This window comes from Crocodylus siamensis, chromosome 4 (assembly GCF_052110815.1).
Source record: "Crocodylus siamensis isolate JL-2025a chromosome 4, ASM5211081v1, whole genome shotgun sequence".
Lineage (NCBI taxonomy): Eukaryota > Metazoa > Chordata > Crocodylia > Crocodylidae > Crocodylus > Crocodylus siamensis.
Window position 1 is genome coordinate 326561 of NC_143398.1, and position 13971 is coordinate 340531.

Sequence of the window (13971 nt, forward strand, 5' to 3'; positions counted from 1 at the left end):
GGGCAGGGGCAGGGCCACCCTTTGGGGCTGGCCATGTAAACACTTCGCAGCCACTGCACAGTGAGGATGGGATGCAATCACTGCTGAGGAAGGGCTGGGCTCAGGTGTCCTGGCCCTGGGCTCTGGGGCACCAGCAACTGCTTTTCCACATCTCCTCAGTGCAGACATGTGCACAGAGCCCAGGACGGCTGGGTTCCAGCCCCAGCCCTGACTCCCTGCCCCTCTGCTCTGCTGTGAGGGAGGTGAAAAGGCTGATGCTGTGCCTGGGGTAGCAGAAGGAAATGGGAAGGAGCCAGCCTGAGACTCATCATTAGAGGTCAGGGAGGAGAGTTTATATATATATCTTAAATATACTTCATATTCCAGGTGAAATTAGCCTAATCAGTTCCAAATCATATTGATTGACCAGTATTCAATTGTTCCAAAAACCATATCGATTGAGGAGGTGCACCTCAACCATTCCAAACACCCTGTATGGTGCTACAGCTGGCAAGTATCCTCCATCTCAGACACATCACCCTGAGACTTCAGATATTCCCAAATCCATTAGCAGGCATCCTGTGTACAGGCCCAAGCCTGGAGGTCTTGGGGTTTGGATGCCCCTAGATATTACAGGCAAGCATCTTCCACCCCAGTCTCTTTAGTTCAGAACTTCAAATACTCCCTACACTTGATCTTAGCCCGCAGGAGGCCAAGAAGTGAGGGAGGCGGAAGATGCGGCCCTGGGGGCGGCTCTGTACAGAGGCTCTGGAGGCTTCAGATCTGCCCAACCTGCTCTTAAATCCACTCAGGGAAGCGGGTGTTTGTCAGCACTGTCATCTTTATTCTGGCAGCCTGGGGGCCGCACAGGCCTGGGCCATGCATGGACAGATGAGAGACAGCCCCCAGCCCTGGGCTCCCTGTCCAGCCCCACCGCACAGACCACATGTGGGAGGCAGGACGGCAAGAGCAGCCTTCACCATTGGAGGCCTGGGGACAACCCAGCCAGGATCTAGTCATGAGCCAGCCCCTGGGCCCTGCATCCTATCCAGAGCTCAGCTCTGGGAAGCATCCTGGCATCTCCTGGGTGGGGCAGAGACGCAGCACTGGTGATGGTGCCTCTGTCTTCGGCTGCTCCCTCCCTCCTTAGCTCTCGGAGGCTCTGGGGGACTCCGAATGACCTAGAGGACAAAGGGAAGAAGCCTGTGACTTGCCATGTGGGCACGTGGGTTCAGTCATCAGACAAGATCCCAGCAGCAGCAGCGGTGTGATAGAGTTTCTGCCTACCACATGGGTGATCTGAGTGCCAGTCCCAGCGGGGTCAAGTAGGGGCAAGAAAAGTGATAGGGAGAAATTGGAGGTGGGCTTAGGGAGCAGTGTGAGATACATGGGTGAAAGCTTGTTTCACCCCTGAAGCCCCCAAGCAACTGCAGAGAGCCCCTGGAGCATGCGGATGTAAGTGGGGCCCATGGTGGGAGGGGCTCAGCTGTGAGGAGGGGGCTGATTCTGAGCCAAGGAGGGTCTCATCCTGCTCCAGCTCCTACTTGGCCCAGCCCCTTCGGGCCAGAGGAGGTACTCATTGACCCCTCTCTACGGAGGCAGGGACACCCACCCCCCACCTGGGAGTAGCACAGGTGCCTGTGGCAGGACCACTGCATATGTTATATAGTTTAAAAGGGGGAAAAAGCCCCCCAAGAGTGGGGTGGAGTGCCTTTGCTGACCCCCAGCATAGCTGGAGGTAAGAGGGGTCTGTGGTGGGAGAGGATAGATGGCTGATCTGGAGTGGAGGAGGGTCTCACCTGCCCCAGCTCCCCAGGGAGCCATGTTACAGGAACCTTACCTGAGGCCCTGCCTGTGCACCCCAGGGAAGGCAGTGCCACAACCTGAGGGTCCTCTTGGTGCCTGTGGCCTCCCCCTCTGGCTCCTCAGAGGCCTCCATGCAGACAGAGGCCCTGACACTGAGTTGCTGGGAAGAGACGGCCTCTCCCCCGTCTGCAGGGGAGGAGGCTTAAACTGAGCCCGCTGGGGAATGGGGGAGTGCTGTCACTGCTGGCCCACTGAGCAACCTTTGCAAAGCCAGTGGGCCATGGCACTCTAAGGAGCCCAGCCCTGGCACAAGTTGTGGGCAAGGCAAGGGCCCCCAAAGGGACACTTGCCTGCCTGTACACAAATGCCAGGAGCTTGGGGGATAAACAGGAAGAACCTGTCCTCCTGCCCAGTACAAACAATTATGACATGATAGGGATAATGGAGAGCTGGTGGGACCCCACCCATCACTGGGTCACAGGTACAGATGGCTATACCCTGTACAGGAGGGATCGATTGGACAAAAGGGGCGTGGGTGGAGCTCTCTATGTCAAGGAAAGCTATGAGACCCTCTAAGTCGACACTGATGCCCAGGGTGGACGACTGGCAGACCCTCTGGGATAAAATCCATGGGGAACACAGCACAGGGGCCACAATGGTGGGAGTCTACTACAGACTTCTGACTCAGGATCAAGAGCTTGAACAGCTTTCTCTCATGCGTGGATGACCTCTATCTGATGCAAGAAGTCTAGGGGCCGATAAGAGGTAAAGCACTGCTCAACCTGGTACTGGCAATGGGGGACGACCTTATCAGCAACCTAACGATCGAATGGAAGCTGGGTGACAGTGACCACGAGCTGATCACCTTCACCATCCACCATAAAGCAGGCAAGTCAGTCAGCAATACAGAAGTCTTCAACTTCTGGAAAGCTGATTTTGACAAGCTCAGGAAGCTTGTCAGTGAGGCCCTAAGGGACAACAACCCCAGGGGGAGGGGAGTTCAGGACATGTGTCTGCTCTTCAAGGGAGCAATCCTGGATGCACAAGCAAAGTCTATTCCACCTAGGAGGAAAGGCAGAAAAAGGGCACAGCAGCCCCCATGGCTCTGCAGGGAACCAGCAGATCTCTTGCATCTGAAAAGAAAGGCCTACAAAGGATGGAGGACTGGATCCACCTTCAAGGAGGAATATTCTGCACTGGTCCAGACCTTCAGAGAGCAAACCAGGAAAGCCAAGGCTAGGACTTGACTCCAACTTAGCTACAAGTATCAAGGAGAATAAAAAGCTGGAGGAAAAGCAAGGGCAACAGTGAACCCCTGCTGAACCAGATGGGACAGTTGACAACCGATGCCCAGGAAAAAGCCAACTTGCTAAATGGGTATTTTTGGTTGGTATTTCACTAGTCCCATGGGATGTCCCTGCCCATTATGGGATAGGAAGGCCTGGGTGTGGAAGATTCCTTACCCTTTATCAATGCTGACCTTGTGAAGGAACACTTTGAGAGGCTGGACACCTTCAAGTCAGTCAGCCTTGACAGTTTGCACCCCAGGGTACTCAAGGAGATGGGAAGCATCATAGCTCAGCCCCAACATGGATCTTTGAGAACTCTTGGTGATCTGGTGAAGTGCCCAAAGACTGGAAGAAGGGCCATGTGGTGCCTATCCTCAAGAAAGGGAGGAGATTGGATCCAGCAAACTACAGGCCCATCAGCCTGACTTCTGTCTTGGGAAAGGTCTTAGAAAAGATTATCAAGGTGGCCATTCTTAACAGACTAGCCGATGGCAACATCCTGAGAGAAATCCAGCACGGGTTTGTTGCTGGTAGATCTTGCTTGACCAATCTCATTTCCTTTTATGACCAGGTGACCTATCACCTGGACAAGGGAGAAGTGATTGATATCTTATATCTTGACTTTGAAAAAGACTTCAATCTGGTATCCCATGATCACCTTACAGCAAAACATGCCAACTGCAGCCTCAGCTTCACCACAGTCCACTGGCTGGGCAATTGGCTCCGTGGTCAGACTCACAGGGTGGTGGTTGATGGAAGACAATTGTCGTGGTGCGCTGTGACTCGTGGTGTCCCTCAAGGCTCTGTTCTTGGGCCTATATTATTCAACATCTTCATTAACAGTGTGGACATTGGTACCAGAAGCATACTGGCCAAGTTTGCCGATGACACCAAACTTTGGGGTCAAGCGTCCACACCTGAGGATAGGAGGGGAACCAGGCTGACCTTGGCAACTCCCAGGACATCATTCTCCTGCTGTACTCGCCCTTGGCAAGGCCGCAGCTGGAGTACTGCATCCAGTTCTGGGCTCCACAATTCAAAAGGGATGTGGAGAAGCTTGAGAGAGTCCAGAGAAGAGCCACACGCATGATCAGAGGTCAAGAAGACAGACCTTACAACGAGAGGCTGAGAGCCATGGGACTCTTCAGCCTAGAAAAGCGTAGGCTCAGGGGTGATCTGATGGCCACCTGTAAGTTTATCGGGGGTGACCACCAGGATGTGGGGGAACGTCTGTTCACCAGAGCGCCCCAAGGGATGACGAGGTCGAACGGTCACAAACTCCTCCATGACCGTTTCAGGCTGGACAGAAGGAAGAATTTCTTTACTGTCCGAGCCCCCAAGGTCTGGAACAGCCTGCCATCGGAGGTGGTTCAAGCACCTACACTGAACACCTTCAAGAAACATTTGGATGTTTATTTTGCTGGGATCCTGTGACCCCAGCTGACTTCCTGCCCCTGGGGAACGGGGCTGGACTCGATGATCTTCTGAGGTCCCTTGCAGACATAATATTTATGAATCTATGAATCTAGGATCTGAGCCACTGGGTTTCCCTGTGAGCTGGTGTAACAGGGCCTGTTCCAGGGTGGCCATAATGCTCTGGAGCCCCTTCAGTCTCATCTGTCTCCCTTTGGGTAGTCCCTTCTTCCCTCACCCACTGCATCTTGAAGCCTTGAGTTTCTAGGTAAAGAGAAGCTGCCCCAGGGCTTCCCAAGCTTGACCTAGCTCTTATGCACAGAGGGGTCCATGGTCATTGACTTACAGGCCAATTATGGAGCTCCTACCTTCTGTTTACACCACACCCGTGCCTCACAGATAATACTCCTTCCTGTTGTTACATGCTCCTCCTGGGCTATGGGCTGCCAGCTCCAGTCCTTGCCCTTCTTGGGCTCTGAGCTCCTTGGCCCCCCTGGTCTCTGGCTGTGACCCCTGATCTTTTGCCCCTCTCTCTGGGCTGTGCCCCTACTCCTAAGCCAGGTGAGAATCCTGGGCTCCTCTGGCCATGTCAGTCTGGCTGTGGCCCACCCCAGCCTTTGGCCCCTATTTCTGCTTCTGTGCCAGTGAAACCATTGAGCTCCCTGGCCCTGTTCATACCCACCCCTCATGGGCTCCAGACCTCTGGGCTCTCTAATCCTGCTGACAAATGTCCCTCTGTGGGCTCTGGGCCCCCTGGCCCCACTCTCTGCCCTTTGCTCGGGCTTGGCCTCACTCCCAGGCCTTGCTCACACTCGCCCTTCTCTGGGCACTTCCACCTCCACCAGTGCCAGGCTTCAAGCCCAGACCCTCTCGGGTTCAGGTTCTCTCCTTCTGTGCCCCAGGCTCTCTGTTTCTCTGGCCCCACTTCCTTTCTCTGGCCCAGCTGGGACCTCCTGACCCCCCTGAACAAACCACCAGTGCTTGCCCCAGCCCAGATGCTACGGCAGAATCCTGGCTGTGGCCTTGCTGCTCAGGACCTCCACTTCCTGCAGCTCTCAGGACTAGACTGACTGACCAGCTCAGGGCCTGGGCTTATATGTCTCAAACCCTGCCTGCTTCTGGTCACAGTACTCTCTGATTGGTCCCTTCCAGATGTGAAGGCTGCTTTTGGAGCAGCCCCTTCTCTTAAAGTGACAGGTGTGCTAAGCGTCCATCACAGCCAGGTAGGGCCACAGGCTGCACCTGCATGCTGGGGCATGGGGGAGTGTGGGGACAGCCTGAAGCCTGGTCCTCAGGATGTGGGGTCTCCAGCAGAGAGACAGGGTTGGAGCTGGTGGATGGAGCATCTTCTGACAGGAGCATCTTCTGACACTTGCTTTGCCACTAGCAACACTGGGCCATGACCCCATGTTTCCCATTGGGCTGGGAGCACATGGGGCCTTCCCCTGCCTGCCCAGTGTGACTGGAGGGGGCACTGCCAAACCAACCAAAATTTTCCTGCTGTGCCTGAGAACCAGTGGCAGGAAGATCAGCTCAAGGGGGCATCTGCTTGGACCAGACAATGCACCTGGTGCAAAGCACAGCAGCCCCCACGTATCACCACCCCAGCCTTGCCCTGTGCAGCCCAACCCGCACGCTCCTACCTTGGAGCTGCAGCTGCCCACTGGACCTGGACCTGGGTTTCTTCAGGGCTTCACGCTCCACATGGCACTGGTATCTGACACTGTCATCCTCAGACCTTGTGGGTGGGACACGCAGCTCGGACTCCATGCTGCAGGACTTCCCATCTGGTGCCCAGCTGGGGGCAGGAGTGTAGATCCTGTGGAGGTCTGAGCTCTCCAAGGGCTTTGCCTCCTTCCTTTTTGCTCTCTTTCGCAGCCAGGTCATTGCCACCTGCCTGGGGTAGGATCTTGATAGCAAGTGCTGCGCATTCACTGGCTGCCCAGGGATGAGGGCCTGCAGGTGGGAGACTTCCCCCAGATCTGGAAGGCATGGATGGTAGGCTGCAAAGGGTGAGGGCAGCATATCATTAAGATGCCCCTGTCTCAAGGTATCAGACATATGGCCAACCGCTGTCCTGGCTGCTCAGAGCCCACCTCATGGCAGCCTTTGCTGTGAGCTCCCCTCATCCAGCCAGCAAGGCCTTGGGGACCTCCTCCTCCAGACAACCTCTGGGAGGGCCTGGTGTGAGGGGTCAGGAAGTGCCATGGGCTCACAGCCCCGCTGGGCCAGGCAACAGGCAGATATGCTCCCCTATGGACCCATCATGACCAGAACAAAGTCCCTTATACTGGTATGGCTGCTGGGCTAGTCCTGTCCACCACCACTTACCATTACTCCTCTCTATGGGGGTCTCTAGGGTGAGGTGTCCCACACGGCAGATGTACTCTGCCCCCTTCTCCTTGGCAGTCAAGAGGGTGAGTCTGGTCTCCTGCCGGAAGCTCTTCCCGTCCCGTGCCAGGAAGGCCGTGCCGGGCTCCACCCTCCACTCAGCCGAGTCCCCCAGGGTCACAGCAGTGGGCTCCCCCTTGCCCCTCCGCAGCCAGGTCACGCTCAGCTCCCCTGGGAAATGTCCCGCGATGTGGCAGCTCAGGGTGACTCCCTTCCCCTTGGCCATGGACTCAGTTCGGGAGATTTCGGACACCTCTGGGGGCCGCAGGAGCCCTGGGGAAGGGAAGAGGCAGAGGCAGGGACAGGCCCCGTCAGGGGAGCCGCAGCCCCTCACACACCACCCAGACCCCACACCCCCTGCAGCGGGGCTGGGACCCCCGGACACGGCCCCTCCTCACCCGTGTCCCTCAGGCTGAGCTCTCTCTCACTCGGGGGCTCTCCAGGGCCACGCTGAACACACACTCGCACTTGCAGATCCGGCCGGGTCAGGCTCTGACTGGGCACTCTCCAGACGCTCGTCGCAGTGAATGTGCCATCTGCCTTCTTGTCTATCCAGGCAGGGTCTTCCCTCCAGCTCCCGGCCCCGTCCCAGCCCCACTGGATTGGAGGCACCTCCCTGGGGTAGAAGCTCTGGACCTGGACAGCAAATGGCACCTTGTCCCGGGGGTCCCAGTCTTGTAACACCTGGATGTCAGACACCTGTGGCCGGGCTGGGGGAGACAGTGGGAGTGTTAGTGCAAGGGACTCCCAGGATTCTGCTTGGGTGCGGTGGATGGTTGGGCTGAGCAAGACCTGCACACCCCCAAGAGCTGGCCAGTCCCAAACCCCATCCCACCCTTATGGCAGCAGGCACTGGTTACACCTGGAGCTGGTATCAGGGTGCTGGGCACTCACCCCACACCCGGATCTCTGGGGACACCCGCTCTTCCCTGATCCCTTTGGCTTCATGGAGGAAGACACATCGGACCTGTGCCCCATCATCCTGCACCGTGGGGGTGAAGGTCAGGTAGGATGTAAGGCAGGTCTCAGCTCTCACTTCTGTCACTCTCCAGCCCTTGGGGAGGTCGGGTAACAGCTGCTTGTGCTCATGGCTCTTTTGATCCCCAGCACTGTCAGGCACCATTCTGTCCTTACTGCAGATCCTTTCCCACGTCACAGCTACATCCTCAGGGAACATTCCCTCCATGGAGCAGTGCAGGGTCACCTCCTGGCCCAACAGGCACCGCTTTGACTCCTGCACCTCTGAGACAAAATAGGAGTTTGCCTTGGATGACGTGGCAGATGCGTCGAGTCTGAGCTCAGGGACGGGAGCCCCTGGGGTGAAACCTACCTGGGACAGGCAGCCCCATGTGTCTCTGCTGCATCACGGTCACCCTTCCCACCCTCTGGCCTGTCCCCTCCCTCTGTGACCCTTCAACACAAAGACTCCCTGTTTTACCTTTTTTCCTCTGCTTTGAAAAGTAAATAGCTACAGCAGCTGCGGCTCCAGCTCCCATCAGGACCCCCAGGATGACTCCAACCATGGCACCAGTCTGATCCACTGCTGTGCTCGGTCATGGGAGGAGAGAACAAGGCAGAGCTCAGCTCACAGCACTGGTCTGAGGGGAGCAGGCCTCTTGTCCAATACCCCTGAGCCAGCCCTCACCCTGAATCCCCTCCTCCCTCTGGCTGCAGGGGCAGGGCACGGGCAGGACCTCATCTCCACTGCAGCTACCTCTGGCACGTGGCCTGGCAACCTTTGTGCCCCAGCTGCTGCCCTGGAAGTTATGGGCCAGGGTTTGCTTTGGGATGCTAGGGATCCCTGTGCCCGGCCATGCACCAGGAATGCAGGGGCCTGGATGCAGCAGCGAGGGAGGCCCCTCCAGGCCTGTGTCCCTCTGCTCCTTGGTGCTCAATCTCCTTTGGGAGGGAAGGGGTGTTCCTGCTGGCTAATGCAGCCCCAGACCATCCTGGTCTGCAGCTCAGCTCTGGCTACACTTTGCTATCACCAGGGAGGGAATTGGGAAGCTCCTTCTGCAACAGCAAGCTGGCTCCGGACTGGGCCTGGCTCCTGTCCCAGTTGTACCAGGCCACCTTCCACTTCCCTAAATACCACTGCACCTGCAGGGAGTCCAGGGCCACCAGTGCCCTGACAGTGAACCGGCACTGCAGCAGGGCCCCTGAGCAACGTTGTTCTGTCGTGCAGCCGCTCCAGACCCCTGACACTCCCGCACGGGGACCCCATTTTCTCCCCTCAGCCAGGAAAGCGCTCAGGGCATTTCTACCAATGCCCTGCCTCTGGTCCAGGTCTGTCTGCCTGGTTTGGCCAGGCTAACCCGTCCTGGGCTGCACGCCTCGGCCCAGCCCCATCTGCCCCCACCCCCAGCCCAGGAGAGCAGCGGGGTTGGACTTACTGTATGGCACAAAGAGGGAAGAAAGGAGGATGACCCCAGGAAGGGGCAGATGGCCCAGGGGCTGCCACCAGGGCCGCAGCTGTCTGTCTGTGCTCATGGTTGTTGTCCTCTGAGGCGAAAATGGATACTGAGCAGCTTCTCTCTGGCTTTCACTTTCACTTGGGAAAGAGCCAGGCCTCAGCCCTGAATCAACAGGAAGAGGCACCATCCTGTGCCAGGAGGTTTAAAACCCTGGGAGCCGAGCCAGGCCCAGCTCTTGCCCTTCTCCACAGCCCCATCACTCTGAGGAGCACAGGGGAGACTCAGACATACCTCCAGACACGGGGGAGGGGGAAGATGAGGGCGGAGGAGACGATGAACTACCAGGCCCAGCAACAGCCAGCGAGCCCAGACCAATGGTCAAAAGGGAGAAACAGGTAAGTGATGGGGGACGGGGCATTGCTGAGACTAGGGGGTCAGTGGGCACAACTGTTGGAGGCCTCAAATGCCTCTACATGAATGCTCAAAGTATGGGGAAGAAGCAGGAGGAACTTGCCCTCCTCCTAGCTGTCACCAGCCCTGACATAGTGGGGATCACAGAAACGTGGTGGGACTCATCGCATGACTGGGCGGTGAGTGTCAAGGGCTATAGGCTATACAGGAGGGACAGGATAGGAAGGAAAGGTGGAGGAGTAGCACTCTACATCAAGGAGGAATATACTTCCTCGTCAATTAGCAAGGGGGTAGAGGGGGGCACTCTGAGGTGCTCTGGGTTAGAGTAAAAGGCAGTCCAGGGGAGAGAGACTTAACGGTGGGAGTCTACTATAGACCTCCCAACCAGGGAGAAGAGCTTGACCAGAAATTCTTAGGTCAGCTCACAGAGGCAGTGAGGGCTAAGGATGTGGTCATCATGGGGGACCTGAACTTCCCAGACATCTGCTGGGAAGAGCAGTCAGCCAAGTCTGACTCGCTCACGTCGGTTCTTAGCCAGAGTGCAGGACCTCCATCTAACCCAGGAGGTGCACAACCCCACCAGGGGAGACGCCTTGTTGGACCTGGTGCTGGCCACGGGTGATGACCTGGTGAGGGGGCTGCGGGTGATGGGCCACCTGGGAGACAGTGATCATCACTTGCTGGAATTCACCATCCAGCGTAAGGTGGCAAAGGGCTGCAGCAAGGCAACAGCCCTAGACTTTAGGAGCTCTGACTTCAACAAGCTAAGGAGGATCGTTGGGGAAGCGCTGAGGACCCAGAGGGGAAGGGAGCCAGATGTCCAAGGTGAGTGGTTGCTCCTTAAGGAGACGATCCTCCATGCCCAAAGGGAGGTAATCCCAACAAGGGTCAAAGGGAGCAGGAGGGCACATAAACCCCCATGGCTCACTAGGAGCATCTGGGAATGTCTCCTTGCTAAAAGGGAGGCATACACCCAATGGAGGGATGGGGTCACCACCAAGAAGGACTATGTTACAGTCGCCCGAGGATGTAGGGGGGCAGTCAGGAAGGCCAAGGCAGAGATGGAGATAGGACTAGCTTCCCGGATTAAGGACAATAAGAAGTCCTTCTTCAAATACATAGGGGGTAAAAAGAGGGTCCCGGGTAATGTGGGGCCCCTGCAGGACACGATGGGCAACTTAGTCGTCATACCAGATGACAAAGCTAACATATTTAACAATTTCTTTGCCTCTGTCTTCCTAAGTAGGGACCAGTTCAGCCACCTCCCTGCTGGGCCCCCCTCGGGCCCTGGGAGAGACACGCCTGGGCCAGGGGTTAGTGAGGAGTTAGTTAGGGTACTTCTGGAGAGGCTGGACGTGTTCAAGTCCGCTGGTCCGGACGATCTTCACCCTAGGGTTCTACAGGAACTGGCCGAGGTCATTGCGGGACCCCTGGCGCGGCTCTATGAGCACTCGTGGGGCTCTGGTGAGGTGCCGGAGGACTGGAAGAGGGCCAATGTGGTCCCTATCTTCAAAAAGGGAAAAAAAGAGGACCCGGGAAATTACAGGCCAGTTAGTCTTACCTCAATCCCGGGTAAGCTCTTTGAAAAAATTCTCCTGGCACACATCCAGGAGGGCCTTGCGGGGGAATGCATGCTCAGGGGCAACCAACATGGGTTCATCAGTGGCAGGTCTTGTCAGACCAACCTGGTGGCCTTTTACGATCAGGTCACCAAATCATTAGACGCAGGGGTTGCTGTGGATGTAGTCTTTCTGGACTTCCGGAAGGCTTTCGACACTGTCTCTCACCCTGTCCTCATCAAAAAGCTGGGAGACTGTGGTGTCGATGCCCACACAGTCAAATGGGTCGCTAACTGGTTGGAGGGCCGCACCCAGAGGGTGGTAGTGGATGGGTTCTTCTCGACCTGGAAGGACGTGGGCAGTGGGGTCCCCCAGGGCTCGGTCCTCGGGCCCGCACTGTTCAACATCTTCATCAGTGACTTGGATGAGGGGGTAGAAAGCACCCTGTTCAAGTTTGCTGATGACACTAAGATGTGGGGGGATGTGGGTGCACTAGAAGGGTGCAATAGGCTACAAGCTGACCTTGACAGGTTGCAACGGTGGGCGGATGAGAATAGGATGGGGTTTAACACTGATAAGTGCAAGGTGTTGCACATGGGGAGGAAGAACCGGCACCACACTTACAGGTTGGGGAACTCCCCTCTTGCCAGCACGGAGACGGAAAAGGATCTTGGAGTCGTCATTGACTCCACGATGAACGTGGGCCGGCAGTGTGGGGAGGCAGTCAAGAAGGCCAACTGTACCCTGTCATGCATCCACAGATGCATCTCGAGCAGGTCCAGGGAGGTGATCCTCCCCCTCTATGCGGCACTGGTCAGGCCGCAGCTGGAGTACTGCGTCCAGTTCTGGGCGCCACACTTCAAGAGGGACGTGGACGATATGGAAAGAGTCCAGAGGAGGGCCACTCGTATGATCAGGGGTCAGCAGGGCAGGCCTTATGAGGAGAGGCTACGGGCCCTGAACCTGTTTAGCCTCCACAAGAGAAGGTTAAGGGGGGACCTTGTGGCCTGCTACAAACTGGTCAGGGGGGATCAGCAGGTATTGGGGGAGTCCCTGTTCCCCCGTGGGCTGCCAGGAGTGACCAGGAATAACGGTCACAAGCTGGCGGAGGGTAGGTTTAGATTAGATATTAGGAGGCGCTACTTCACAGTCAGGGCGGCTAGGGCCTGGAACCGGCTTCCAGGGGAAGTGGTGCAGGCTCCTAGCCTGGGGATTTTTAAAAGGAAATTAGATGAGCACCTTGCCGGGGTCATCTGACCCCGGTGCTCTTTCCTGCCAAGGCAGGGGGTCGGACTAGATGATCTACCTAGGTCCCTTCCGACTCTAGCTACTATGAAACTATGAAACTATGACACCACACACCCTACACATACACACACACTTCACCATACACACCCACTTACACACACCCACACACACACACAGCCTCCCCTACCCTGGTAACAGGAACCTGGGGCATGCTCTGGGCTGGGGGGGCCCTCGGGATCCTGGCCCCCCTGCTCCCTGCCCGGGGTCTGCTCCCAGGGCCCCAGGGCTCCCGACAGCCCAGACCTGCAGCCCCGGGCAGGGGAAGATGCACAGCAGGAGGGGCCGTGCGCGCTTTGGGGTCTGGTCCATCACCTCCTCCAGGCCTCAGTGTCCCGGGACCCTTGACTGCAGGGGAAGGGAGGTGTCCCCTAGGCCATGTCCAGGACTTTCTTGCTCCCCCTCCTATCTCTGTCTGGGGAGGGATAGGGGTTGGCATACAGGCATCAGCAGCCTGGGGCCTGGAGCAATCTGGTACATCTCAGAGGAGACGTTACCCTTCCGCTCCTTCCCAGTGGATTTGGGTATGTGCTCTAAGCCCTGCACCCCTGCCCATGTCACCCCAGTGTTGTGGTCACCATGGATGGAGTGTCCCTCGCTGCTGCTTGTCTCCGCACACCTTGATGCACCTGGCACAGCTACCCTGGGCAGTGACAGAGAGGTGAATGGGATGTCTCTGACAGACTCCCCCCCAGGCTGGCCCTGGCCTTTACCCTGGCCTGACCTGTGCTGTCCTTTTCTCCCAATAATACCATGTCCTGCATGGGCTGTGCAGGGTGACTGCCCCCCAGCATTGCCCAGCACTGCAGCAGGGCCCAGGAGCCCAGGTCTGGGAGGAGGGAAGTGATCACCTGGAGCTGGGAACAGGCTCAAGAGGGAGAGGAAGCAGCTCTGAGACCCTTTGGGGCTGGGCTGGGCAGAGGCGAGGGGCGTCATGGGCGGAGATGCTGTGTGCATGGGGCAGGTCTCTGCCATGCTGTGACCACCTTGGGCTGTGGTAGTTACTAGCACCCCCAAACTCACCGCCCCTTATGGCCCCCCCAGGTCTCCCCCAGAGCCAGGCTGTTCTCTGCAAACATGGGGCTGCTGTGATTTGTCTGTTCCAGGCATTTTCATGAGGCAGGACCCGGCTGCCCCTGCACCGGGGCTGAACCTGGCCACCACAGCCCAGCCCTGCCCCCGCTCGCCCCAGCAGAGCAGGGGTCACACTCACCTGCTGTCCCCAGGATGAGCAGAGGCAGGAGCAGGCCCCCGAGGCGCAGGGCCCAGGTGTTGCTCTGTCCCCTGACAGCTGCCATGTCCTCTCCTGCGAAGCCAGCATGGATCCCTGGGCTGTCCCTCTGTACTTTCACCTTCCCCGTGTCCCAGGGAGGGGCTGGGAGCAGGGGCAAGGTCCAGTGTGAA

The 13971-nt window shown here is 57.5% G+C and overlaps 1 protein-coding gene across 2 annotated transcripts; it reads right to left on the bottom strand.

Annotated features, from left to right (window-relative positions):
• Nucleotides 1–349: 349 nt before the first annotated feature.
• Nucleotides 350–13911, bottom strand: LOC149865294 (uncharacterized). Of its 2 annotated transcripts, none has more exons than XM_090041308.1 (7): nt 13781–13911; nt 8317–8421; nt 7773–8120; nt 7277–7588; nt 6819–7151; nt 6131–6490; nt 350–1160 (listed from the first exon to the last, which is right to left on the bottom strand). In XM_090041308.1, exons 1-7 carry the CDS (start codon nt 13863–13865, stop codon nt 1126–1128), a joined length of 1578 nt encoding a protein of 525 aa, XP_089897434.1. In that variant the 5' UTR covers nt 13866–13911; the 3' UTR covers nt 350–1125. The 2 variants fall into 2 exon arrangements, with proteins under 2 accessions (XP_089897434.1, XP_089897433.1); XM_090041307.1 differs by lacking the exon at nt 13781–13911 and adding an exon at nt 9272–9561.
• Nucleotides 13912–13971: the final 60 nt, after the last annotated feature.

What these genes read in the sequence shown, in the direction of transcription:
- LOC149865294 (XM_090041307.1), bottom strand. Translation starts at nt 9,479, where the DNA reads ATGGTGCCTCTTCCTGTTGATTCAGGGCTGAGGCCTGGCTCTTTCCCA. An exon ending in CCCCATAGAGAGGAGTAATG is followed by an intron (nt 6,491 to 6,818) that starts GTAAGTGGTGGT and finishes CACCCTTTGCAG; the next exon opens with CCTACCATCCATGCCTTCCA. An exon ending in TGGGCAGCTGCAGCTCCAAG is followed by an intron (nt 1,161 to 6,130) that starts GTAGGAGCGTGC and finishes TTTGTCCTCTAG; the next exon opens with GTCATTCGGAGTCCCCCAGA.